This window comes from Macaca fascicularis, chromosome 1, assembly GCF_037993035.2.
Source record: "Macaca fascicularis isolate 582-1 chromosome 1, T2T-MFA8v1.1".
In the NCBI taxonomy this organism is placed as follows: domain Eukaryota; kingdom Metazoa; phylum Chordata; class Mammalia; order Primates; family Cercopithecidae; genus Macaca; species Macaca fascicularis.
In genome coordinates, this window is record NC_088375.1 from 59,083,018 (window position 1) to 59,110,407 (window position 27,390).

Genomic DNA, 27,390 nt, shown 5'->3' on the forward strand with positions numbered 1-27,390 from the left:
ATCTATCTCTGTCTCCTATCTATCTATCTATCTATCTATCTATCTATCTATCTATGTATCTATCAATCATCTATCTATCCAATGATCTAATGTCTGTTTAATACTTTTCTCCTCTTGTTTATGAAGGTAGGAAAAGTCTTGGTCTGTCCTCAGTTATAACCTTGATAACCAGCTAGTACCTGGAATAAAGTATGTGCTCAATAAATACGTGTTGAATTTACACAATGACTGAACCAATGTGTCAGTGATCCCTATTTTCTAATAGAAACATGGATAATCAAGCAGATTTAATGCTTGCATCAATATGATGTGAGTGAGGTAAACATATGACCCTTCCAAGATCAAAATTATTCTGTTTCTAAAGTTATCATCCTATGGACTTGTTACAGTGCTTTGAGAGCTGTGAGACAATGCAACTCTAATGTGATTAGTTTGTCCTGTTTTCCCTCTCTGACAATATTTGATATTTAAAAGATCAGACCTTATACAAGATCATCTAATTTAAGAACGATTTTTCTCATGTATTCATTCCCATGCACAGAGGCCACTGGGATCTATGAATGAACAACCCAGGGCCGCAGGTCCCAAGAAGTGCCCAAGCTAGATGTAGGGGAGAGATTAGGAGACCAACAACCGCAACTGAGTGGGACGAGGGCTATGTGAATTCACAAGCCACTTTATATGAACAAGGGCCCGTAGTAAGATCTTACATTCCTAATTCTGGATTTCCCAGGTGAGTGATCAAATTTTTGCAATAGACAAATTTGAACATTATTTCACACAAGTTTTTCTATGATAAGGATTGACGCACACATACTTTGCATTATATAATCAGAAATTATTCAAATATTTGTTGGCTAAAATACAGAAGGGACTTCTTGAAATTATGCTTTTCTTTGTTTCTATCAGATGCCTGACTTAATTTGGTAGAAAGTGTACCATTCACATAATTTTAACATTGTAATAAAAATACAGTAATCAGGATCCTGCCCTGTATGACCTTGGATGAGTCACTCAACTTCTCTGAGCCTCAGTTTCCTTGTGTACAAAATGGAGTTATTATATAGGTCCTCTTTTTGCATGTTACTGTAATTAGAGAGTGCACATGAATTACATAACATAGTATATGGCACATGATAGGTGCCTCGTATATGGAGGCAAAAATCATTTGTTAGTATTATCATGTACCTGGCTTATAAATTATGTCAAGCGTCTCCCAGCAGAAACCACTGCTCACCACATCACCTGGGCCTGAACAGGTGGGAGATGTGGGGCCAGAGGGGTCTCTGTGTGAAGTTCAGAGGGAAAAACTGCTTTGTCCATTGCCCCAAGTAGAAGTGAAGTGACCTTCTCCCTTTATCTTCACCAGCCTGCATTCCTAGCTGGCATCATCTTCTGGGAATTGGCAGGGTACAGATGGGTGGGGAGAGGATGGGGTGAGGCAGCTCATCCTAAACAGGTCTCCCTGTCCTACATTTAGCAAGCCCAGCACAATCTCAGTACCTCTCAGCCTGGGAATCACACTACCTCTCCCACTCCGCCCACCGCTTTCCTGAAGAGCAGCCCCAGCCTAGCCCCAGGCTTCTTCAGTTTTGCATTGCTCAGGCCTGACTTGACAGGGAAAACTGCTTTGGGATTGGGGTGTGCTGCAGGTGTGGCCAGTGTGGCCAAGGCCAGCACTGAGGGCAGGGCCACAGGGCGGAGCTGGGGCTACTGCCCCCAACCCCCGCCCCAGGTCAGGGCGCTCTGCACAAGTATGGAAACATTTTTCTCCTGAGTCTTCATTTGAGAACAATTTAAATTCCTGTAGATGCTGAGGTGGGAGCTGAGAACCTGGGATGAGCAGGTGGGTGGGGCTGAAGCCCTGGGATCAGTGCCAGGCAGGGAGGCCTGGGCTGGGCACCCAGTCCTGGTTTCTGTGAGTCACAGGAGGCCCAGAGTGAATGGGCCTTCAATGTGCAGCTCTCAAGGCAGCACCAGAGGCGTCGCTGGTGCTCAGGAAGCCACAGGTGCTCAAGAGGGAGTCCCAAAGGCTTCTTAGAGAAACAGGGACTTCACCAAGGCCCTGAGGAAGGGGAAGGGCAATTGGATAGGCAGAGAGAGAAAGAAGGGCAAGAAAAAGCCATGCAGAGGTGGGAGACCATAGGACATGTTGGAGAAACAAAAGTAGCTGGCTCCATTTGCCTGAAAAGTAGACTGCAGTAAGGCTGGAGGTAGACTGCAGAGGGTCCCTAAAGCACCTCTGCCACCTCCAACAACAGCCAGATAGGCCCTGCTGGTATCTAGACCCAGGACTCTACCCACCGTGAGGTTTACTCACTGTCTTTGCAGAGTTGAGGGGTAACCCACAGACAAGGTAATGACAAGTGCTTCCATCACACACAGATCCCCCCAACTACTCTGGGACACAGGTACAGGGTGTAATTACTCCCAAGAAGGAGGAGGATGGCTGACAATTCTCTCGCACCCTGGGTAAAGCCCCACTCAACCCCACCTCTACTGTTCCCTCCAGAGGCCGCCTCCACGTGCTGGACATAGCACATCTCCTCCTGTCAGGTCCCAGGTGGGCAGCTGGAGGGGAGCAGAGAGAGTCGAGCTCCTGGACTAATGCCCTGTGCCCTCACCCCCAGCCAGCTCACGGGAGGCTCTGATTCTGGCCCAAGCACTGCAGCCTGGGGAGATTTGGGGTGCTCCTCAATCTACAAGATCCACATGTTGGGAAGAATCCTGGCTCTGGTGTCACATAGACCTGGGTTCAAATCCCAGCTTTGCCACTTACTAACTGAATGGCCCTTGGCATGTTGCCTAAACTCCCTGTACCTCGGTTTCCTCATCTGCAACATGTGGTGTGATCTGGGGACTGTGGATGGTTAGCTGGAGAGAACAGGTGTAAGGTAGCTGGCCCAGTGCCTGCATGGGTGGCAGAGCGAGAAACACATGAAGGGTATGTGTGCAGGGGGAGAAGATGAGCTGACCCAGATCAGCAGCATTTTCCCCAAATTCACACTTAGTCTTCCTCCTGGTAGGGATGACAGGGCAGACTGGGCTTTCAGAGGAGAAGCCAAGCCCAGAGAGGCAAGTGAGCATCTGCGGCTACACTGTGGGAACATGGGGTCCAGCCTAGTCTCCCCTGAACCCCAGCCTGCCCCATGCCCAAGAGGAGCCTATTGAAGAGCCTGGCCCTGGGACATATCCCCGAGCCCAGCTGTTCCCCTCAACCAGGGCGGGTTCCCTGGAAGCTCAGGCCCTGCCCCACCTTTCCCAGAAATCAAGCTGCAGAGTGGGGAGTGGAGCCTGACTTGGGAACAAGTTCTGGCACCTCCATCCAGATAGTGGCACAGGCTGAACCACCTGCCAGGAGGGACAGCCGTAGCAGCAACTCCCGCCCACCCCCAACCCCTGGTGGTCTATCTGGTCAGGGAGAAGGCCAGGCCGTGGAATCCAGGAGGAAAGAGGAGCCATTGAAGAGTTCCCTAAAACCACACAGGCAAGGAGGGGCCAGCCCAGACCCAGCATGGATGAACTCTTCTGCAGACTTTGAGCCCTTGAGAAAGGCTGATAACGTGTTCTCATCCAGAAGGCAGTAGCAGCAGTGGCTCGTGCTGATTACACACTATGCACTAAACACTGTTACTGCATGTTTATTTCATTTAGCCTTCATAACAATCCCCATTGTCTAGATAGGGGAACTTGAGCACAGAGAAGGTAAGGAATTTGACCAAAATCCCAGAGCTGAGAAGGGGCAGAGCCAGAGTTTGATGGGAGAAAGTGAGGCTCTAGCTTCAGAGCATGGGGGCTCCAGCTGGAGGAGCTGTATTCCCAGGCCAGGGAGCCCTGGGGGAACACCTTGTTCTCTCCCAGCTCTACCTCTAAAGTGGGCATCACATGAACGAGCTCTGCCCGGGATGAGAGCTTGTTTGGAGAACGAATCTGATGACAGGACAGCAGAAGAGTCTTCACCTCTGACTCAGGGCTGAGAAGAGCCTGCAAGTAATTTTCCCTGAGCGTTTGGTGTACACAGGATGCTGAGAGGCCCACAAGGCAATGGGTCATGGATTGAAAGTAGAGTGAGATGGAATCTGAGGGGCATAGAGGGAGGTCCCTGCAGGGGACAGTGGGGACACTGGGGGTCAGGGTGTCTGGGTGGGCGTCAACTCACCCCGCTACATCCAGCTCCTCAGTGGTCAGGAGTCCCAGGCCAGCTCTTGGCCACTGCTGCACCTTCAGTGTTTGGTTCAGGACCATCATAAGCACAAGAGTGATGGAAGTGGCAGGTGAACTGAGGAGGGCGTGTGGAGACCCTATCTATGAAGCTATCTCAGTGTGTTCTGTGCACACATCCATGATCTTCCTGTTCCCTAGGAACACCATAGGGAGAGCACAGGACCACTTGGCCTGAAGCCCCCACCCTTGCCTTTTGAAATTGGCAGGACTCCCTGCACTGGGCTGATGGACCAGGTGTGCCCCTGCACCCCAGCACTCACTTGCTCTCTCCTCTGTCCTGGGATAGGACAAGGTCCCCTTCCCAGGCTCCACTTATGGACTAGTGCTCCAGGTTCCATGCAGACCAGGTGTCTGCAGATCTCCTGCCTAGAGACAGCACTTGGGTTAACCTGTGGTGTTCCTCTTAAGATGACGGATGGTGACCTCAACTGAGTGAGGCTCCCATGGGGGCAGAGTCAGAGGACAAGGTGTCTTCTGTGCCCACCTCTGGGCACAATGTTTTTTTTTTCGAGACGGAGTCTCGTTCTGTCGCCAGGCTGGAGTGCAGTGGCACAATCTCGGCTCACTGCAACCTCCACCTCCCGGGTTCAAGCAATTCCCCTGCCTCCGCCTCGTGAGCCCTACTACAGGCGCGCACCACCATGCCCGGTTTTTTTTTTTTTTTTTTTTTTTAAGTAGAGAAGGGGTTTCACCATATTGCCCAGGATGGTGTCGATCTCCTGATCTCATGATCCACCTGCCTCGGCCTTCCAAAGTGCTGGGATTACAGGCATGAGCCACCGCACCCGGCCTGGGCACAATTTTTAAAAGAGAGACCACATCTACTAGAGCAGGGGTCCCCAACTTCTGCACTGCGGACCGGACCGTACCAGTCTTTGGCCTATTAAGAACCAGGCTGCAGAGCAGGAGGTGAGCTGTGGGTGAGCGAGCATGACCGCCTGAGCTCCGCCTCCTGTCAGATCAGCAGCAGCATTAGATTCTCATAGGAGTGCGAATCCTACTGTGAACTGTGCATGTGAGGGATCTAGGGTGCAGGCTCCTTAGGAGAATCTATTACCTGACGATCCGAAGTGAAACAGTTTCATCCTGAAACCACCCCCACCCATCCACCCCTACTCTTCCTCCCCACCCCACCCCTGTCCATGGAAAAATAGTCTTCCAAGAAAATGGTCCTTGGTGCCAAAAAGGTTGGGGACCGCTGTACTAGAGAAATGATCACAAGGACCCTGCTGGGAGAGGGGGAGCGGGAGACAGGGCCCCAGACACAGGACCCATCGTGACCTCTTGTTGCTCCAAGGAGACACTGAGGCATAGGAGGTAGAGCCAAGGCGGCAGGTGGGGGTGGGGTGCAATGCCTCTTTATGGGGAGAGGGGCTAGGACACTGCCCCAGCTGTCCTATCTGGCAAACTGGGAGAGTAGGGCTGGCACATGCCAGGAGCTACCAGTGGGTCTCCCAGAGCCCATGGTGAGAGCCCTCCTTGGGCCTGAGGCCTATATCCCGCCTCCCTGTCCATTGTGGGGGCACTTATGATGGAGTCTTCTTGTCCCCACCAGAAGATGCTTGGATTCTGTTAATAACTGTATCTCTTCAAACACACTATGCTGGCTCTTGCTTCTCGAACTTTCTATGTGCCGTTCCCAGCCTCACCCCCAACCTCTTCCCCTTGATTTTCCCCTCCTCACCCTCTGGCACTTGGCCTAGACACTCTTTCCTTCAGAAAGCCTTCCCACCTGCCAGGGCTATGCATCTCCCCAGCATCGCACCCCCCATCCTCCTCTGTCACCCAAGGCTGGGACCTCTGCTTGCTGTTCCCCTGCTGCTGGATGTGAGCTCTGTGAGCTCCATGAGGAATGTGCTGGCTTAAATCACAGCACCCCACACCCAGCACAGTGTCTAGCGTATAGTTGGTGCTCAGGAGGTATTTGAATGATTGAATGAATGAATGAATAAGAAATGAGGCCAAGACCCCAGGCTAAGACCCTCCTTGTGGCCCAAGGACCATTTCCTCTTCATCTCTCACCACATGGATCCCAGTGCTTGGCATACAGCACTGGATAACAGGTCTGCATTTTCTCCTGGGAGCATGGGAGCCACGCCTGCAGGAAGAGACGAGTCTAACAGAGTGTGGCATTGGGTGGCATAGCTGTGACAGCACATGCTCTAGCAAGCAGAAGTGGATTCGCTCTGGCTGGGAGACCACAGGAAGCCTTTCCAGACACAGCTCATCAGGCACTTGCTGATGGGTGGCAAGGGGGAGCCAAGGGAAGGAATCAGGAATTGGGAGAAATTCCATGCCTAGCAAAGGGATGAAGGGTCAAGAGCATGTGTCCTCTCAGGCTTTCCTCTGGAGAGGAGGATGGTGCCCTCTCATCATTTCCTTGTCTTTCTGCCAACTGAAATCCATGCCACCAAGCTGTCCTCTTCAGCTTAGGACCCTGTGGTTTAAGCCCTCGAGGATGTGCAGATCATGGGAGGGGGAAACTGAAGCACCCAGATTAACCCACACCTCTTAACAACTCAGACCTGAATGGCTGCCCAATAAAACCGGCCTTCCTTCCTTCCTCAAGAGCTCCCTGTCCCTCAGACACCTGGTTCCTAGGGCCCTGGCTAGGAGGAGAAAGAGAATGGGAACCATCCAAAGAGGCCTGCATTGTTCTCCAGTGAGTGACTCACACAGGGAATGCTCTGTCCCCCTCAACAGCATTTTTCCCATGTGCTGTTTTGGTGACTTCCAGGAGCTATGATCAGAAGTCCTTTCCACTGCTCTTGCTTCCTGGGCTGTACCTGGGCCCTCCACCCTCTCCCCAGCTGGAGGCAAGCAGGGGGACCAGACAGGGGAAAGCTCCTCCGAGCCTGGCAGATGCCGGGGGCCTGTGAGACCAAGGTCTCACCTCAGTTTCTCTCTCTCTCTGAAGGGGAAGTGACAGAAATGCCAGTCAGTGTGTGGTGGCTTTTTATTACGGGCGTGAAGTGGGTGTGGGGGCAGGCAGGAGGGGTGGCTCCCACCTAGACCAGCTCCCCATTTCCAAACAGGAGCTGTCCAGGGAGCCCAGGAGGACCCAGGAACTGGGGGAGTGCAGGCCAGAGACAGGTGTGATCGAGGAGCAGATCTTTGGTGAAGGAGGCTGGGCCCTACTTCCAGCGCCCGGTGACTTTGGCCTTCCCGCGGGTCTTGGAGCTGCAGGGGAAGCAGGACCCAGTGACATGGAGACACAGGCAGGGTAGCAGGTCACCATGGGGCTTGGGTAGGATGGGGGTGCCAAAGGTGAGAGGAGCAGCCTGGAGCTGCCTCCAGGGGCAGAATAGGGCAGCAGCCTGAAGCTGGAGGGAGGCTTCTCTGCTCCATATCCCACACCCACCAGCAATCAGAGGCCACAGGGAGAGAAGCACGAGGCCCTGGAGGACCCAGAGAAGGAAACCTGTGGGCTGAAGCAGAGGAGGAAAGCCTGGGAGCCTGGTGCGCTCCAAGGAGTAACGGGATGGCTGGAACGTAGGGAAGGAGGGGACAGGCGGTGGGCTAAGCGAGGATGACCTCAGACACTTACACTTTCTGGTTATCGTTGATCCTGTTTCGGAGAACATTGATCTGCAAGAAAAGTGGGAAAGACAAAGAGCAACACTGAAGCTGATTGGCTCAGGTCCCAGGTGGCCTGGGGATGGGGAGAAGGGGGCTGAGTGCAGTGGTGCAGTAGAAGGAGGAGCATCGAAGAGTAGGAGGAGTTAGGATAGTCAAGGGTTAGGAGGGGCCCGTGTGCCACAGGCAGAAGCCAAGGAGCAGCTTCCAGGATGCCTCATGGGCCTCTCACTGTGGGGTTCCAGGGCCATAGTAGGTTCAGGATGAGAGTCCCATAAGGAGGGCCTCTGAGAGCTGGGCACAAAGCTGGAGGCTGTGTCATGGAGCCCTCCTAGCAGCCCAGCCCAAGACCCCTCTGGGGCTCCCCGACCCAGCTGTCCACCATCCCAGAAGCTGTGCCCTTTGAGGGGTAGCATCCCCATGCACCACCCCTGCAGGGCGCTGCCCCAAAGTTTGGCAAATCTGTGTCCTGTTGGCCAGTACAGAGTTCAGTGTGGAACCAAAAAAAAAAAAGTAAAAAGTGGAAGACGCAGGCCTAGAGAGGCCATAACAATGGCTGACACCTGCTGAGCATTTAGTGGGTGCCAGGCTCTGTCCTGAGCACCTTCCCAGATATGAACCCATAGGACTGCTATGAGGGCATAATAAGTTAATACATGGGACATGCTGGGAACAGTGGTTGGAACACTATAGTAATAACAATAATTAGTATTATCTCTGTAACCCTCACAATCACCCTGTGAAGTAGATCGTAGTGTTACCTGTGGAAATGGAGGCAAGGAAGAGTAGACTAACTCACCCAACGTCACACAGCCAGTGAGGGGCACAGGTCAGGCATTATGGCTCCAAAGTCCATGCCATTGTCACCAGGCAATACAGCCTCTCTCCGTATTGGGAGGTGGGAGTGCCCTGTAGCCACTGGGGCCTGAGCCTGCCCAGGGAAGGGCTTCTTGCCCAGGGAGGAGTGGTTTGGCAGGAGCAGCAGAGGAGACCCTCCAGGGGAAGCTGAATTCTTCCCTTAGTCAGCAAAGGCGCCCCAGGGCCGGGGTTGGGGGGCTGCGTAGGGAAGGGCTGGTACCCAGGTCTGAGCTCAGGGATGTAGCATCCATGTCCTCTAAGCCATTTCCTTGCCTGGTGTGTGTTCGCCTAGGACCCTCATTAGTGCACATAGGACACTGAAAGACTGTGGGCTTGAAGCTCAGCCTAACTGTGCCCACACCAGGGCCTTGGGTGTACCTGGGGAGAAGCACCTCTCTGAGGGCAGCCCTCCCCCTCCACTGGGGGTCCTGGCTTGGTGCATCCTGGTCCTTGTATCCAGCTCAGATCACTGAGCTGCTGCCTTGACATGTTAGACACCCCCAGGTTTGGAACCCCAGGAAAGTGTCTCTGCTCAGCACCCGCAAGCTCTCAGACACTTCCAGCAAGCAGTTGTCAACGTGGTGGACATGGTACGCTGCTGAAGGCCAGGCAGCAGGGGCAGATGCAGGAGCTGAAGGGGGCTGGTGGGTGATAGGGACAGGGACCCAGGGACCTGCAGCAGTATTATGGGACGCAGTGAACCAGGAGGAGCGTGAGATGGAGACGCTGGGCGGGGACAGCATGGCAGCCCACCTCGTATTTCTGCTGCTTGAACTTCTCCTGCAAGTCGAACTTCTCTGCCTCCAAGTTATGGATGCTCTGCCACAGCTCCTTGGCCTTCTCCCTGCGCAGGCAAGGGTGGGAATGGGATGAGGGCCAGTAAGGAAGGGCCCTCCTGGGCCTCCGTCCTGGTCCCGGCCCACCCCCCAGGGTTCCAGCCCTCCTTGCCACCTCCAGGCCTGCCAAGGGTACCCCAGCCCACCCCCTGGGCCTGACCCAGCCTGGGGACCAGACGGCAGCACCCAGTGCTCAGGAATGGACACCAGGGGCTGCCAGGGCAAAGTTCCAAGAACAAACAGGGAGCAGGAGAAGCCCTTCTGGCGCAGGAGAGCATCTAGTTCAATCCCCTGTACTGACACCCGTGTGCAGGTGGGTAAGATGAAGCTCAGAGAGGTGGGGCACCTGCTCAGTTCTCTTTGCCCATCAACAAAGCCCAGAAAGGAGCTGGCCCCACCTGCTGGAGCCCAGCTCTGGTCCCACCAAATTTGCCGTGGGAAAATATGTGAGGCAGTCACGCCCTCTGGTGGCTCATACAAGAAGTGTCCTCGGCCCGACCCCTCCCGGAGCAGATGCGGGCAGTGCCCCAGGACCCCTCCTCCCAGCCCCCACCTCAGCTGATCTTCATTCAGGTGGTCGATGGCCAGCACCTTCCTCCTCTCAGCCAGAATCTTCTTCTTCTTTTCCCGCTCGGTCTGCCTCTTCCCACTTTTCCGCTCTGTCTGAAGGGTGTGGAAAGCAGAGAACACTGACCAGATTGCCCCCCTCCCTGTCCGCTAACCCTCCCCAAACCCCGTGCGGGTGGAGCAAGGCCTGTAGGAGGGCCAGGTTCTTATGCTCGTCTTCCTGCCACACCCCACACTACCAACTACATGCATTCCCTGGGGAAACTGAGGCGGGGCAAGGAGGATCACGTCAGCCTCTTCCTTCTTTGCCTAACTAATCTCTTCCACTTCTCACCAGCTTCCCCCCGTCCCTAGCCAGCCCAATCTCTTCACTCCTCCCCTCCAGCAAGGCGCCTTTCCCTCCCAGGGAGCTCCCCAAAACTATGGGGAGGAAGAACGCGTGAGGTTTTTGGTACCCACCTGGGCCTGCTAAACCGGGAAACCATGAGAGAGAGGCCCAGAGAAAAAGACCAAGACGGCAACAGAGACACAGAGAGAAGGCGGGAAGACAAAGGCAAAGAGACACGGAAGAGAAGATTCAGACACTCGCTGTAGGCAGCCGGGTTTACTAGGACGTGGGTCTGGGGGTTACAGCAGGGGCTGTTTGATAGACTTTGATGCCAAAGTCTTGGCTGGTGTGGTCACCATGGGGACAGAGGCAGGGGGTGGCCTAGTTCTGAGCTGGGGACTAAGCTGGAAATCTAAGAAAATGTTTTGATTCCTTCCCTACCCAGAGAAAATAAATTTCACATACCCCTCCTCCCTTGAGACTGGAGGATCTAGGAGGAATGGGGCCCAAAAGTTAGGGATTGAGAGTCAGTTTCCAGGAACAAACCACCTCACATCTGTGCGGCACATAGACACTTTCCATGGTAGCTCATCTGGGCTTCTCAAAGCATCAAGGCAGACAATACAAGTGCCAGTTAAGGAAACTGAGGCTCAGAGGTTGCAAAAGCTCACACAACTGTATGTGGCAGAGTTGGGTCTCCAACTAGAGCTCTGACTATAGGCACTAGGCTCTTCCAGCTGCACCCAGCCTCCTTGAGGGATCCTGAGCACTGCTGGGGCCAGGCACGGGGAACGCCACTGGTGCCCCAGGCTCTGCCTGTAGCCCCTATCCCAGCAGGCCCCTCCTAGTGCAAGCCACGGTCAGGCTGAAAACCAGCTCAGGGGCTGGGCATGAGGAGACCTCAGTCTCCCACCCACAACAGCTGGGAATCTCTTCCTGGGATCTGACCTAAAGTCTACCTGCTGCAGTGGACACCTCATTCCTCAGGGCTATACCAGGACCTCCTGGCGACCCCTGCTGCTCCCCACCTACCTTCTGGATGTAACCCCCAAAATGCATCATGTTGGACAAAGCCTTCTTCTTCCGGGCCTCATCCTCAGCCTTCCTCCTGTTCTCCTCCTCCTCTCGTCGAGCCCTCTCTTCCTGATTTACAGCAAGGAGGAAGAAAGCAAATTAGGGGAAAGGACGGGAAACCCCGATTCTGGGCTGAAGCTTATGGTCTTTATGGGTGAGCTCAGCTTTCTGTCCGCTGGGCAAGGAGCTTTCTGAGGGGGTAGCTCCCAGCACAGGGTTGGCCCACAGGAGTCCACTGACTGAGAAATGACTGTGTGAATGAATGAGGTCTTGATCCCCAAATGTGAGGTCTCGTCACCCCCTCAAGCTGGGAGTGCCCCTGGAAGACCTGTTGCTCTGGAAATGCCTTCAGCAGCTGCAAGGAAGAAAGCTACAGGGCCTTCAGTTCCCACGAAGTCTGCACTGGGGAAGGCATGAGGGCTGGAGAGTGTTATAAAATAACATGTTCATAAGGACCCAGGCATTTCTCTCTTGTTTGCTGATACATTGTCAGAACCAAGACAATGCCCAGCACTTCCTAGGTTGATATTGATTTTTTTTTTTTTTTTTTTTTTTGAGATGGAGTTTCGCTCTTGTTGCCCAGGCTGGAGTGCAGTGGCGTGATCTCGGCTCACCGCAACCTCTGCCTCCTGGGTTCAAGTGATTCTCGTGCCTCAGCCTCCCAAGTAGCTGGGAGTACAGGCATGTGCTACCACCGTCAGCTGATTTTGTATTTTTAGTAGAGACGGGGTTTCTCCATTTGGTCAGGCCAGCATCGAACTCCCAACCTCAGGTGATCCGCCCACCTTGGCCTCCCTAAGTGCTGGGATTGCAGGCGTGAGCCACCGCACCCGGCCAATATTGTCTCTTGACTGATTTCATTCATGTTGATGAAGAGAGGGGTCTGGGGGCCCAGCGGGAGCTGGGAGCATGGGGGTCTCCATGGGCCTGGGCTGGGGGTCACTCACAGCCAGGCGGTTCTGCCGCTCCTTCTCCCGCTCATTCCGGATGCGCTGCTGTTCGGCCCGCTCTGCCCGACGTCTCTCCTAAGGCGAAGAGGCAAAGCCCACCCAGGTGTGCATAGGGAGAAGGTGACATTGCAGGTACAGAAACCTGCATGGTGTGGCAAGGGAATTCCTGGGGGGGTTCCTCCCAGAGTGTTGAAGCAGTGGTGCCCGGCCTCCAAGGGCCTCCACTTTCAGCCAGCTCCATGGACATGCACAGCAGGGTACCTGCGGTGACCCATCTCCAACATTCCTCATGGTGAGACTGCCCTCCACAATTGGGAAACATCAGGCAGGCTCCTCCTGAGCTCTGCCCTCACCTGCATCCCACCCTGCCCTGGCAGCTGCTCTGTGCCATATGCTTGGATAGATGGCCAAGTCATTGCTCCAGCCAGAGCAGCATATCTGTGGGAAGGCAAGTTTGATGGGGAGAAACAAAAGCAATCAAAGCAGCCTCCATGATCTGCAGGAGAAGGACGTGGGATTCTGCAGGTCACACTCAAGTTCCCTTCATCTGTAGGGGAAAAGGAGGCAAGGGCAGGGGTGGGGCAGCAGGCCTGTGACCAACCAGTCCATAGCCTGGGCCTGAATTAGGCCCTGGGGAGGCCTGAAACAGATCAGACTCAGCTCTGGCAGTCAAGGAGCATCCAGTTGGGTTGGGGAGAGCAGGCAGGGACCCAAGACACCAGTCAGGGCTGCAGGAGCTGTGCAGAGTGCTGGAGAGCCCCTGAAGGAGAGCTCACACCCAGCTGGGTTTGAGGCACCAGGGAAGGCTGTCTGGAGGAGGTGGGGCCTCGCGAAAGGGAAGGAGGACAGACTGGGCCATCAGAGAACATTAGGTGGGCAGACTGGACACCTACGATCCTGTCCTTCAGAGAAACGAGCTCCTCCTCCTCCTTCTTCCTGTTCTCAAAGTGAGCCTCAATCAGCGCCTGCAACTCATTCAGGTCCTTCTCCATGCGCTTCCGGTGGATGTCCTGTGGGTGGACCACTGCGGCTCAGAGGCTGCCCCTCCAAAGAGGCCAGGGGAGAGATGGGTGGGCTAGACACACCCCACCACAATGCAGAAGACCTCTGGCAGGGTCTGGCGCCTGGTCAGGGAAGGGGCAACTGTGGCCTGAACCCAGGACCACACTCATGGACGGGCACCCACCCTGGCCGGTGCTGCACCCATCCCACCTGTGCTCTACCACAGCCCCAGGTCACAAAATCTCTGTCACTGGGGGCCCTTGGGACTATCCCCAGCCCAGGCCTGCTCAACCCACAGCCACCACTCACATCAAAGTCCACTCTCTCTCCATCGGGGATCTTGGGAGGCACCAAGTTGGGCATGAACGACCTGTTGGAGAGAAGAATAGTCAGTGAGCATCAGCCCCATTCTGGACCCAGGGACTAAGAGTGTCCAGGACAGGGTCCTACTCCTTCCTAGAGAATCTTCCAGCACTGCCCCCACCAACCACAACAATGATATTAACACTGATGTCAACAATGGCAGTCCTCAGCCTTGCTCAGCACCTGGGAAAGCACAAAGCTCTTTCACATATGCCATTTCACTTCATGCTCATGATATGCCCATGAAGTAGGTATTGTTAATCTCACTTGGGAGAACTGAGGCTCAGGGAGGTAGAGTGACTTGCTCAAAGCTACACAACTTGGAATCCAAGAATCTGTGACAAGATGGCATGCTTGTCGGACTCCAAATCCCCTGGTGGACCCCGCAGACACTCGCCATGAACCCGGGAGTCTTGCAGTTTGGTCCTAGTGCCACCACATACTGAGACCCAGGGGGTTCTCTGATTCTTCGTATCTCCATCTTCCCCCAGCTGTGTGGAGCTGAAATGAGATACCGCAGTGCACAAGAGGCCAGGAAAGGGAAAGGCACTGGACAAATGAACTGATCTGGGATGTCTTGGGCTGGTTTCAGAAGCCCCCACTGAAATGGGAAGAGCCTGTGAGTGGGAAGAGGTGCCATCTGCTGGCAGGGTTGGCATCATCAAAAGGGAAATGCTCCCTATAGCCCAGCCCCCCAGCAGACACCACCTCCAGGTGGGTTTCACGTGTGTGGCACCAAGCCGCCCTGCCCTGCCCTGCCCCCTCTCAGCTCTCTGAAGCCGCCATGCCTAGGCTGGCACGGTTTCATTGTTTAGCTCCCCACAATTTGCTTCCCTTTATCCCCAGGTCCCACTTCGGCCATGGAGGAAGGTGTTCTGGCCATACTGTGAGAGAGGAGAGTGTCTGTTCAGGGCACTTCATCTAGAAGAACATAGCCTCATCCCTGCCAGGGTGCAGGATCAGTGATGGAGTGTTGGGTGGAATTCAGCCCTCACTCCCTTAGGAAGAGATCCTTGTGCAGTACACAACTTGTACAACTGTATGTGGTAGTCTGTGCCCAACAAACCCCCAGCCCATGCCCACTGCCCCTATTGCATCCCTGTTCCATCATTATCCTCTCTCCCTGAGCCTCTGCTCCTGACTCTACCCAGATGCATCCCACTCACCTGGGCTTGGGTTTGGACTCCTCCATTGGGCCATCTGGAGGAGACAGAAGCACACAGCCATGGGTCAGGGGGCCCCAGATGTGGTCCCAACTCCACCCTCGATGAGCTAGACCCCTGTGGATTTGCATTTCCCCAGCTGCACAGAGAGTCCCTCCCGGCACTGGGGAGCCTGATTCCAGAAGCATCCAGGAGAATAAAGGCAGCAGGGGCTGCAGATGCCACACTCCCTCTCCCATAGAGTTCTGCAGGGCACACACTCATGCAGTGTGGAATTTCACACAAAGCCTTCTCTCACTCATCAGTTCTGGGCAAAGCAATTTTGCTTCTTTTGGGCTTCACAGTGGGGAGGATTCCTTTGGAAAGGTCCCCAGGGGTCCTGGCCCTAGAATCCCTTCCCAGGTCTTTGCCTCCTTTGTTACCCCCTGGACTTCCTGGTAGCCACAGGGCAGAAGCTGATGACATGATTCCAAGCCCCAGCTGGTTGTCCCCTCCCCTCTGGAGAAGTGACTGGGACCACCTAGAACCCTGGTGAAGGCTGCAGCATGACGATGACTGCAGCAGTGGCCCACCATGACCATCTATGCATTGGGATTTCATCCTACGGATGCCACATCCTACAAGTGACTTCACCTAAGCTCTAGGAGCTTCATGTGTAGATATGACTTCTGGGTCCCATTGCTCTGTCCAGACCAGGGGGCTGGACAATGGTCCCCTCTCCCACTGGGTGCCACCAATGCAGCTTCTCTGGGAGGAGAAGGGGCAAAGTTTAAAGCTCAACATCTAAAACTTCAGAAGTGCCACCAAGTTCTGTCCTCTCCTCTCCCAAACCCTCTCAGTGTACACCCACTTCCCTGGAAGGAGCACGGTGGGCATTCTCCTCCAAAGCTGCGGGGAGGGGCTCCTTTGCCTCCCTTGTACCTCTCTCCTGATATCCTTACCTTCAGCTTCCTTTGCTTCCTCTTCTTCTCCATCTTCTAAATGAAACACGAGAAATCAATCAAGGTCCTTGTTCTGAGCTCAAGTCCCCCCATCCCACCAAGAGCCTCCCCAACAAATAAGTCCTAGCTAAGATGCACGCTGTTGGTTTTTGGGGTCACAGAGCTGTGTCTCGCACGCACATTCCCCTGGACCCAAGACTCTGCCTGACACAAGAGAAGGGCTGAGTCAACGTTTGTTGACTGGGCAATCAACAGTTGAATCTTAGCCAATAGGAGAATCAGGTGCACATGGGAAAGCCTGTTCTGGGGTTTCTTACTGCCTAGGAATGGCTCCGGGGGCTCTCACCACCCCCTGAGGTCCCTGCACCCTCATCCAGAGACTTACCTTCTGCCCTGGTCTCCTCGGTCTCAGCCTCTGCTTCAGCCCCATCCTCAGCATCCTCTTCTGCTGCCTCCTCCTGCTCTAGAGAAGTGAAGCAGACAGAGTGAAGAAGCAGGCCCCACTCATGCTATCAGGCAGAACCCAGAGCAGAGAACAGGCAGTGGGGAGTGGGGATGGGGGTCAAGACATCCAGGTCCAGACGAATTTGGGGACAACCAACGTGAATGCCAGGGGGCTGCCATTCTTGGTTTTGACTGTCAGCTGCCTCCTCCCACCCAGCTTAGCCCCACTCATCCCAGAGACCTCTCTGATGACAGGACTCCACCTCCTTCCCCAACTTTCCAGCCCAGAAGTTCCACCCCGTGTCTGGCACCACAGAACATGCCCTGCTTAAGCTGAGGTGTCCGGAAGCTCCTGTCCTGAACCTAGTGACTCTAGACACCCTCAATCCACATCTCAAAGAAATCAAAAGAGTATGACTGTGTGGCTGGATGGTGCGCCCAACATCTGGATCTTCATACTATCCAGAAAGTGGACAGGATTTTTCTATTTTTATCCATTTGTTTGGCAGGATGTGGCCCCCATCTCAATCAGGCACTTGGAGTAGACAGACAGACACAGATAAGGGAGACAGGATGCTGCCTGGCCTGGGCTCTGCCTGTAGGAAGTGTTCTGTGATGCCTGTTCACTGATGCACTGGGAAGTGGGTGCCTCTTGGCAGAGGGAGAAGAAAAAGCCTCAGGCAGGAGGAAGACACCATCATGGGAGAAGGGTCGGCCTTCATCCTCTCTGTCCTCCCTTCCCAGGTCTGAGTCCTCTCTGAAGCCTGGAGATGCCTTTTCTTTGATCCCTGCAGGAGTCTTGCCTCAAAATGATCCTTCTAGGTGTGAAAGCAGAGGGCTAGCGAGGAAGGACATGGCCATTGTGGGGTTCACCTTTAGGCCATCCTGTTCACACCTCTGCCACCTCATCTGACATGTCACTTCTCTGTACAATATACCCCACCCCACCCAGTGGCCATGCCACATCCCAAGGATGGGGAGCTTACTATCTCCCCAGCACACCGACTGCATCTTGAGATATCACTGTCAGGACGCACTTTCTAAAATTACGCCCTGGTCTCACTCTCTTGTCTTGGTCCTGTGCTCCCCATCAGCAGGGCGCATCTGAAGGCTGACGTCATGTCCTTCCTGCTCTGGCTATTTCCAGTCTCCCTGGCTGTTCTCCAGAGGACTTTGTCCCCAGACCCCCCAATCAACACCCTGGACACCCTGCCTGGGGCTGTCCAGCTCCTAAGGAGCGTCAAGCACGGAACACTGGGATGTGCGCGGGGGCAGAGTGGCGCTGCTGGCTTCCAGATGCCAGGCCCCCTCTATGGCCACATTTGGAGCAGTTTGGGAGACCAGCCAACCTGGGTCCCTCCCACCGCCCAGCCCAGGGAAAGGATCAGGAACCAGGAAGAGGAGCCAGTGGCCCTGAGGGTCAGGCATGATGAGCAACTCAGAACTGTGATCCTGGTCCCTGGGACGACTGACCCACTCCATCCCTGACCCCAACTCCCACCCCCCAGCCCCCAGAGCAGGGCCCCTGGACAAGCAGGCTGTACTCGGGACAGCAGGCAGCAGAAAGCACCACAGAAGGAAAGGCTGTACTACCGTCTTCATCCTCTCTCCAGTCTTCCTCTTCTGAGGTTCAGGGAGTGGCCGCAGCGGAGGGGAAAAGCGAGACAGGTTAGTCTAGGAGCAGAGAGCCCAGGGCAGGAGCAGCCACCCAGCGCAGTGGTTTTAAGAGTGTGGGCTTTGGAGTTAGGCCGGCGTTCCAATTCCCAAGCCACTACTTTCCAGCAACAGGGGCAACTCTCTTCTCAGTTGCTTCCCTGAGCCTCAGGTGCCTCATCAGTAAAATGGGGATCATTCTGCTCACTTCTCAGCCCTAGTGAGGACTGAATGACCTACCACGCATAGAGCGCCCAGCAGGTGCCTGGCATAGGAGGAGCACGCTATCTGTGGTAACTGCACTGCCTCTAGACGACAGAGCCTCGGCTTCCTTCTTACGAAGACAGAGGCCCCTAAAGAGCGGAGAGTGGGGGATAATTCACTCCCATCAAATTTCCTGCCCTTAACGAGCATGCCCATGTTCCTGCTCTGAATGAGGCTCTTGGGTATTCTGCAAACCATGTCCAGTTTCCAGAAGCCACACTTTAGAAAGGCTCACTGGAGAGCCTGGCCCCAGGGGAGATTTGCCCAGCCTTTTGGGAGGAGGCTGCCCCACCTGAGAAGGGTCCAGCATTATAACCCTAAGGAAAGAGGCTGCATCTACAACAGTTGTTCTATGTACAAATATCTGCCCAAAAAACAGTTCCAGCAAGTGGAACAATTTCTCTCCTGGAAGAAGGACACTTGGCACTATCTATCCTGCAGGCTTAGCGGACACCCATCTAGAGGTTGCTCTCTCTTGATCATTTGCAGCCAGATCCTCAGCTGTGTGGGAGGCGGGTCTCATCTATTCACGGCAAGCAAGGCAGATGCTACATGGCTCAGACCCCAGTGCAGTGGAGAATGACTCTGTTAACTCACAGCCAAATTCTACCGTGTGTGGCAGGCAGATTGGTCCCAAATCCAGAGATCTATGTCACTAACTCCACCACCCCAAACCTGTTACAAGGAAGTGGGAAATCCTCCAAAACAAAGGAAGGGCCACCATATCAGGAGTCTGTTCAGGGAACACAGCAGAATTTGGAACCAGCTAGATTTTTGATTCAAAAATATATTTCCAATAGCTTCTGAAGTATCTGGTGTTCTTTGAAAACCAAAAAAGATGCCTGTGACCTCTTTCAGTTTCTCCTGTGACTTTCTCTTCTGTCTCCTCTTTGGCCAGACACCCCTGGAACAGCCCTAAATGTGCAGGAGGGTCCCCATTTTCCCTAGGAGCCATGGGGAGCAAAGGAGGGGCCATCTGAGCTCCCCCCTTGGACCTTCATAGAGACCCTTCTCCTAATGTCTACACGCCACAGGCTGAAGTGATACCTGAGCCACTAAAAGGCAGGGTCCACCTGCCTGGGGTGTAGGGGGAGGACTGGCATGAAGCCTCTGAATCACTTCCATGCACCAAGCTCTCAGGAAGAAGGAAAAGTGAGGGCATTCTTTCAGAGAGATGTGGGACCCCCAGCTGAGGAGGGCAAGGGGTTAACTGATCAGAATAGGAGCAGCAAGAGGGGCCTCTGCAAGCTCAGAGTCATAACAAAGCTTCATGCCGAGATAAGACTTCTCAGATCACTGAGCAATTTCATACTCACAATCACATTTGAGAAATTACTAAATGGAATCTTTCAGGGTGTATCATGGCATTGTGGTTATGTTTTTTTAAGTAGTACTTATCTCTTAGAGATACAGTGTAGCGAAATCTTGAAGCATGAAATGACATGGTGCCTGGGAACAATTTTGGACGTCTGCTCTAAAATAACTGGGGGAAGGCGGAGTATAGAGGAAAGAAGATTGGCCCTAAGATGATGATTGTTGAAGCTGGTAATGGGTACATTGGGCAGGGGGAGCATTATTATTATTATTGCTACCTTTATATGCATTTAAAATTTCCCATGATAAAAGGGAAAAGAAGCAAAAGTAATTGGGAAAAGTGGTCACTGGGTTTGAAGCAAATGACAGACAGAAGAGACAGGTTTAAATTGTTTGCCTCAAGACCCGAGCAACCCAGATAGGACTGATTCCCATTTTAGAAGGCACCGTTGTTGGAGGATCTTGCTGAGCTGAGAGTGAGGAGCAGGGACAGATGAGCTGCTTTCCCAGGGCTCCCAGGATTTCCACATTCCTGAGCCTGCCCCTTTCTGGCTCTCCATCTGCCTGAGGTACATACCTTCAACAGCTGCTTCTGCTCAGAAGAGAAGTCCAGGCAGCAAGAGAAGAGAGAAGAGGTGGGTCAGTTTCAAACCAGGCTGTCTTTGATCCAAATGAGTACACACGTTTACGCTTACCTTCCTGCTCCCTGAGAGCAACAGGAAACACTGTTAGTAGCTCGCACACATGCACATGCAAACACACATGCCTGCACACATATGTACACATGCATGCATGCACACACATGCACGCACAGGCTTGCACACACTGGCCTTTCCCCAAAGATAATCTCCCCTTTTTTTCCCCTTGTTGGCTAGTGGAGTCCACGCTGCCCTGCCCACCTTGCGATGACACCCACTAGTCTGGCCTGCCCTTCTCATGCAGGGCTGCCTCCTACCATCCTCGGCAAGCCTCCGCACCGGCCAGCTTCATCTCACCAGCTTTCTGCTCACTTACTCTTTCCATCTTTGCCCAGGCTGTATCCCTTTCTAGAAAGTCCTGCCCTCTCCCAAATCTCTTATCTCTCCAAATTCTACACAGGTAGGACCTGCCTTCTCCACACAGCCCTCTGACTGTTCCAGCCCCTGATCTCCCTCTCCTCAGAACTCCTGCACTACCAACAGCTCGCCCTCCACACCGGGTCCCATTTGCTAATTTCTTCCCCCAGTTTATGTCTTCATATCTCAACAAGATAGTAAGTTCTGTGAGGGCCGGAGCTGTGCCTATACCTCTGTCTCCTCCCTGGTGACCACTATCCTCCGTAGTTATTGGATTGGCTGTGTCCCGCCCCCTGGTTTCCCTCTGGGACAGGACTGTGGGCAGGGCACTGTCAGGGAGAGGAGGGATCCAAGACGGGGTGATAACACTGGGTTCTGAGCTGGGTTTTGGGGAGCACAATCAGCTCTGTGGCCTCTGGAGAGTCATTGAACCTTCCTCAGTCAGTTTCAGGAGACCCAACGTCTCAGCTTCTCTGTTCATGGCCAGTCCCCTAGCCAGGACTGGCCAAGGACCCCAAAGACCCTGGAGCTGAACCTCTGTGCTTCCCAAAGTCCCTCAGCCTGTGCTCTGCCTGGGATCTACAACCCAGGGGTACAGCAGTGGAAAGGAAATGGCTATATCTCTCCCCAGGGTGCCCAAAACACACATAGCTACTTCTACCCAGAATCCTAGGACAGCTAGGAGGCTCCTGGACCAGGCGTCAGGGCAGCGGCGGGAGGGGACCCCACTCAGGCAGGATGCTCCAGATACTCACTCCTCGTACTCTTCCACCACCTCTTCCGTGTCAGACATGGTCTCTGCTCTCCCTCCAAAAAGAGAAAAAAGTCAGTGCAGGTGCAAAGGGAAGCCTGCCTTCCTCAGAAGAGCTCTGGCCCCTGTTTTACAGAGATCAAAGAGGCCTGGGCTGAATCTAGTTCCACCCCTTATGAGCTGTGCGACCTGCAACAAAAAGCCTCTTTCCTCCCCTGCCAGGGGAGATAGTGACACCCACATGGCAGCAAGGCCACCTGCTGACGTCCACTTCATTCCTCGCCCCTGAACAGGCAACACTGCCTGGGATGCTGCATTTCCATCTGTGACACTCAAGACAATGTCTGCAGTTTCTCACCCTTTCCGTCCACTCCGCCCACCCCCACTCCACAGGATCTGTTTGGCACTGCACAAATCTTCACTGCACAAAGGCTCACTGCAGCCTCAACCTTCTGGGTTCAAGCGATTCTCCCACCTCAGCCTCCTGAGTTGCTGGGACTATAGTTGTGCACCACCATGCCCAGCTAATTTTTGTATTTGTAGTAGAGCTGGGATTTTGCCACATTGCCCAGGCTGTTTCGAACTCCTGGGCTCAAGGGATCCTCCTGCCTTAGCCTCTCGAAGTGCTGAGATTACAGGCGTGAGCCACCACACCCATTTCATCTGTGCTGGACAAAAGTGAGACCTGGACAAAAGGTATTTGGGCACCCCAAGAGACCGGCCTGGACAAAATTTATTTAGAGACCGTATCTCTAAATAAATAAATAAAAGCACACAGAAGGGATCCTTGTGGTTTGGGATCTTTTCAGTATGTCCACTATGGTGATGGATACATGAACCTACACAGGTTAAAGTTGTTTAGAGTTTCTCACACACAAGGTGCAATTGTGGGCAAATCTGAATAAGATCATAGATTGTATTGATGCCAAATCTTGGTTTTGATATTGTACTAGTTTTGCAAATGTTGCCCTTGGGAGAAACTGGGCACAGTGCGTAAGGGCTCGCTATTAAAGACAACTGCATATTAGTCTTTAATTATCTCAATGAAATTCTGATTAAAAAAATGTTCCCCCAGGGAACTCATTCTGAGATCATCTTCTCACTGCACTGGGAACAGATAATCTAGATTCAGATCCTCTTCCATTAGCTTGCTGAGGGTGTTTAGGCAAGTCTTTTTAACATCTCCAAACCTCAGCCCTTTCTCTGTCTCATGGAGATAAAGTGTACACATCCTGGCTACTCAGGGTCTTTATGAGGCTCCAGTTGACATTAACAAAAGGGGAAGGCATTAGGCAATGTCAGGTGTTACAGTGCGCATGTAATCACAGGGAGGGGGCAGACAGCAAGCGCTTGAGTGTGAGACTAATCTCATTTTGAATGCTGGCTCCAGCATGTGTTTGCCTGCGACCTTGGCAAGGTCACTTAACCTCCCTACATCTCAGCTCCCTTTGCTGTGAAATTGCTGTTCTTCTCGGGTAGGTGTGAGGAACAGAGCTGGTGTGAAGTGTAGGCATTTAGCTAATAACTGCTATGACCCAACCCTCCTGGGCCATGACAGTGCACTGCTCCAGGGACACAATCACGTTGTTTGAAATGTGAACAGCAGCCTCTGTTGTAGTGCAATATGCCAGCCCCACAGCCTCCCTGACGTTGGCTTCCAAGGGAGAGAATGGACGGGGTGATGTGACAGTGAGGCTGAAGTGAGGTGGGAGAAGAATGAGAATGATGGCAGGACCACCCTCCAATGCTCCTCCTCTGCTGCCCGCCTCCTGCCCCACTCACGCCTGCCAGCGCTGCAGCACCAATTTCAGACCCAAGCCTCAGGATGAGGCCAGAGGCACATAGATAGTCCTGCTCACTCCCTCACCACCTCTCCCTGCACACCCCCCCAGAGTGGCTGAGACCAACCCCAGGCACTCATCTGTGGACATCCAGCAAGAGCCAGGGCTCTGGTTGGGTGGGGTGATGACCGCCGTAAGGCAGCCTCTTTGAGGCTGAGCCATTCCAAGGCAGCTGCCACTGCCCAGCTGCCCCTCTAGGTGGAGACTGCCCCAGACTCAGCACCCACTGCAGCCCTGGATTGACTGCCTTCAGACCCTGCTCCCATTGTGTCCAGTCCTGCTGGGTTAGAAACAAGCACAGCTGCAGCACAGTGGTCCCTCCCCTGCTCCCTCTGCTGGAGCAGGATGAGGACAGTGAGGGAGGAGCCTTGTTTACAAGGAGCTCTGGACCACAGCTCTGAGCCACTTTTTTGCCCCAACCCCCAGGGTGGGGTGGGTGGGTGAGCAAAAGAGACGTCAGCCTCATTCTGCTGAAAAAAAGACTCAAACCCCAGAGAGTCTCCAAATGGGTCTTAGGATGAGCGTGGCCAAAGAGAATAGCCTTCCTAACCCCAGGATGGGTGGGGGTGACAACTGTTACCCAAAGCCCCAGAGGAGCCGCCAGAACTAGTGACTTGAGAACTTGAGGAGCTCCTGCCTGAGCCCCAGAAGGAGCCTGTCCCTCAGTGGGAGGGAGAAAATTCTCGGAGGAACCGTGCATGTCCAGCCTGGGTGCATAGCTTCTAGCTTTCCCTCTCCTCTCCTATTCTGCCCTTCCACCAGTTCAGAGCCACTGGGCATGGTGCTGGGGGCTCACAGGAGGACAGAGCGCTTGGACTCCTCTCCCTGTTCCTGGGAGCACCATCCAGCTCCCAAAAATAGCACGCAGACATGGAGGATGGAGGAGGGCTTTCAGCCAGCCCAGAGGACACCACCATGCCAGTGGCTCAAAGGCAGGACCTGATGCAGAGGAAAGAGGTGGGCTGAGACTGGAGGCTGCAGAATGGGAGAGGGTCAAGAACCTGGCAGGGCAAGGGTCCCAGAATGTCTTGAAACACCTGTGTCCTCACACCCAAGTCCCACCCCCTTCCACAGGCAGCTTTCTAGCCTAACACATTCACAGCCAAGAGATCAGGGTTACCTTTCTTGGAGAGTGAAGCAAAGATAATAGAAGGCATAAAGCATACTGACCTTGGGGTCAAAAAATCTGGGCTTAAAACACAGATTTTGCTGTGTGGCCTTATTTAAGTCACCTAGCCTCTCTGACTTCAGTTAACCAACTATAAAACAGAAGAGCCTTGAGTTCTGTCCTTGTAGAAACAGTCTCCGAGTTTCTGAGAAACACAGGCCCCACCCCTCAGTCCTTGTCCCCAGCATTTGACTGGGATTTTCCCGAGCCAACAGCTGTTAGCCCACCAGGACAGCGGGGGTAAGGGGATGGGGAGAGAGCAGGAGGAGTGGAAGTGGCGGGCAGAAAGTAGGAGGCAGCAGGCAACCTGATCCTCTCAGATTCCACTTTTGCAGGGAGAAGGAAGATTCGCCCTCTAAGACATGGGTCAGAAAAGGAATTTGGGAGGGCAGGTAGCTTCCTGGCTACAGCAGGCCAGGAATGTGCTCTGAAATTCCTTACACACCAGGCAACCCCCTCCCCGAATAGTCTTCAGCCTGCCCAGGAGAAACTAGAAACCAAGGGAATGTTTCTCTACCACTCCTGGACACAGAGCAAGGCCTGTCCCAAGATGGGGTGTTGGGGTGGGGTGGGACAAGGGTTACACTTACAAGGACCCAGGTTAAACCCTTTAATGCCAACCAGCTGGGCTCACACCCAAGGAGAGGTTCTCCCAGTGAGGCCTTTCCCCATCTGCCCCTCAAGTGCAGCTCAGTTCAGGGTCCTCTCTGGGAGGGAATGGCACTGAGTCAGTGGCATCAGATGGAATTCCTGCCTCGGCCTGGAGAGGCGCTGCAGTGGACCCTGCACATCTGGGGTTCTCAGTGCTTCCAGGACAGTTTCTGAGTTCCTGGCCTTGAGAATATGACCAGGGGACTCACCTGACTGACAGGGCTGCAGTCTCACTCTGCTCTCTGGGACTCAAGAAGGACCTGCGTGGAAAGCTATAGGTGACCCTCGGCCTGGAACAAGCAATTTGGGGGAGTCCCTGTTGGTTAGAGCTTCATTGTATTTAGAGCAGGCAGAGGCCTAGCAAATATTTAGCCCACTCTACAGATGAGAAAACTGAGGCCTGGAGAGGGAAAGTGCCTCACCCAAGAGTTTACAACTCTACATCTTTAGTGGCAGGTCCAGGACTCCAACCCTGGTCTCCAATGGCCACATGGGATTCTCTCTCTCTGCTCTATTGTACCAATCTTGGAGCCCAGTCCTGGCAACCCCTCCTCTGAAGTGTGACTTCCACCAGGAGGGGCCATGGACTTCTGCAGACACAGGCAGACTCTGGGTAAAGATGCCAGGGCCCAAGACCCTCACATCTCCCCGTCCATTCTCTGTTCTCCTCTTCCCCAGAGCCCTGCCCGAGCCTTACCTCAGAACAGCAGCTGCCGACAGATCCTGGAGGCGTCTGCTCAGCCTCAGCAGGGACTGGGTGAGGCAGAGGATGGAGAGGGCTTTAAGCAGGCATGTGGGCTGGGGCCTGGTGAGCCAGCCCTGAGGAGGGAGGAATGCACGACAGGGGATGGGTGGGGCAGGGGGATGGCGGTGGGGGTGGGGGGTGTTGGCTGCTATTTTGGCAGGTGCCAGGGACAAGGCTACAGGAACATGTACCCCACGCCATATAAGCCCATGTGGTCCTCCAGCTGCTCAGATAAGCTATTTAAAACCAGAGCAGATATGCAGGGAACAGTCATGCAACATAAACCAGCTGTCCCTCTTGAGAATCCTGATAAAGCAGAGGCCAGAAACCCAGGCCTGGGAGGGCTGGCTGGGAACAGGGTTGGGGGGCAGAAGGTAACCTCCAAGACACTCCGTAAGTCTCAGCACCAGAATCTTGGAAGGCAGAGGGCAAGAGCTATGTGCTGCTCCACTTGAACCGATGCTGGGGGTGAAGACACCTTCCAGGCTACCAGCTCCTAATGGGCTGAGCAGCCTTGGGCAGGTGGCCGGCTCTGCCAGCCTCCGTGAGGGCATCTGCAAGGTGGGTCTTCTCCATGACCCCCAAAGCCATGTGGCACACCCTCCTCACAGGGAATGGACTTAAACCGCTACGGGCAGCCAGATACAAGGTAGAACTTCCAGTCAAGAACCTTGAACAGGCGGCTCGTTGTGCGAGAGGGGTGATGCGGACTCTCGAAGGTCATCCCTTAACGGCTTTAAAATCAAACAGTGCCGGACTATGACCTGCTAAACCTGCTAGACTGCAGATGCATGTGTCAGGCCCCAGGCTTTCTCTTGCTTGCCTGTGTCTGACCATGCATATGCACTTGTACGTTCAGGGCTGGCCCATTGCAGGGTTCGGTAGATTATGAAAATGAAAGAGACAGGAGGAAAGCCAGCCAGTGAGCAGCTGAGCTGACTGTCCCCTCCATCTCACTCTGAATCTTCACAGCCTAGGTCCTGCTTGACTCTGAAGCAGGAATGGTCCTCCTCTGGACCAGGCCCTCCCCTCCCCCATGACCCCCCTGGCACTTAAAAATCTTGCCCATTCATGATCCACACTCCTGTTTCTCTGTAGGCGAAGAAAGCAATCTCGCTATTCTCTGCCCTCTTCTCCCATCACCCAGTCATGTGTCCCACCTTCCCAGTCCTCAAACTCTTCTCTCAAACCCTCTATCTTGGGAGTTACTATGCTGCCTCCACCACTAATGTCCTTGAAAAGGTCCTCTGCACAGGGGACTTGCATTTGCTCCATACCCATGCTGCTGTTAGACTTTTGTCCCATCACTCAGCTGACTTTGTCCCCTCCATAGTTCCCTGTGGCCTCTGAGTCCGGTGGCCTTGATTGCCCAGCTCCAGGCTTATCCCCTGCCACGTGGGTCTCCACACTGCCAGCAGATCTGCGGCAGGGCAAGCGGAAGCCAACCGCCTGCTGGCCAGCATCATGGGACTGAGGAGGACCACAGGGAAGCAGGGAGACTTTGTAGAGAGACAGGCAGATGGAGGGGAGAGATTCCCGAGGGATGGTGAGGAAGGAGCCAGGCCATCCAGAAGAAAGTGGGGGGACCCCCATCATCTCTCTCTCCCAGTCTAGCCCATGAA

At 54.0% G+C, this 27,390-nt stretch overlaps 1 protein-coding gene across 13 annotated transcripts; it reads right to left on the reverse strand.

Annotated features, from left to right (window-relative positions):
* Positions 1 to 7,162: 7,162 nt before the first annotated feature.
* Positions 7,163 to 25,778, reverse strand: TNNT2 (troponin T2, cardiac type). 13 transcript variants are annotated; one of them, XM_015447829.3, is made up of 16 exons: positions 25,721 to 25,778; positions 21,368 to 21,419; positions 20,253 to 20,263; positions 20,135 to 20,149; positions 17,920 to 17,949; positions 16,268 to 16,345; positions 15,883 to 15,918; positions 14,945 to 14,978; positions 13,725 to 13,785; positions 13,307 to 13,423; positions 12,411 to 12,488; positions 11,422 to 11,532; positions 10,048 to 10,157; positions 9,412 to 9,502; positions 7,772 to 7,812; positions 7,163 to 7,404 (listed from the first exon to the last, which is right to left on the reverse strand). In XM_015447829.3, the coding sequence occupies exons 2-16, from the start codon at positions 21,403 to 21,405 to the stop codon at positions 7,359 to 7,361; spliced, it is 897 nt and encodes a 298-aa protein (XP_015303315.1). In that variant the 5' UTR covers positions 21,406 to 21,419; positions 25,721 to 25,778; the 3' UTR covers positions 7,163 to 7,358. The 13 variants fall into 13 exon arrangements, 11 of the variants coding, with proteins under 11 accessions (XP_015303315.1, XP_065395624.1, XP_065395640.1 ...); XR_012431246.1 differs by lacking the exons at positions 20,135 to 20,149; positions 20,253 to 20,263; positions 21,368 to 21,419; positions 25,721 to 25,778 and adding an exon at positions 18,220 to 18,554 and having other exon boundaries at positions 10,521 to 11,532; XR_012431235.1 differs by lacking the exons at positions 20,135 to 20,149; positions 20,253 to 20,263; positions 21,368 to 21,419; positions 25,721 to 25,778 and adding an exon at positions 18,220 to 18,552 and having other exon boundaries at positions 10,521 to 11,532; positions 17,871 to 17,949.
* Positions 25,779 to 27,390: the final 1,612 nt, after the last annotated feature.

What these genes read in the sequence shown, in the direction of transcription:
- TNNT2 (XM_065539541.2), bottom strand. Translation starts at nt 18,441, where the DNA reads ATGGTTTGCAGAATACCCAAGAGCCTCATTCAGAGCAGGAACATGGGC. An exon ending in GAGTCCAAACCCAAGCCCAG is followed by an intron (nt 13,786 to 14,944) that starts GTGAGTGGGATG and finishes TCTCTCCAACAG; the next exon opens with GTCGTTCATGCCCAACTTGG. An exon ending in TTTCTCTGAAGGACAGGATC is followed by an intron (nt 12,489 to 13,306) that starts GTAGGTGTCCAG and finishes TCTTCGCCTTAG; the next exon opens with GAGAGACGTCGGGCAGAGCG.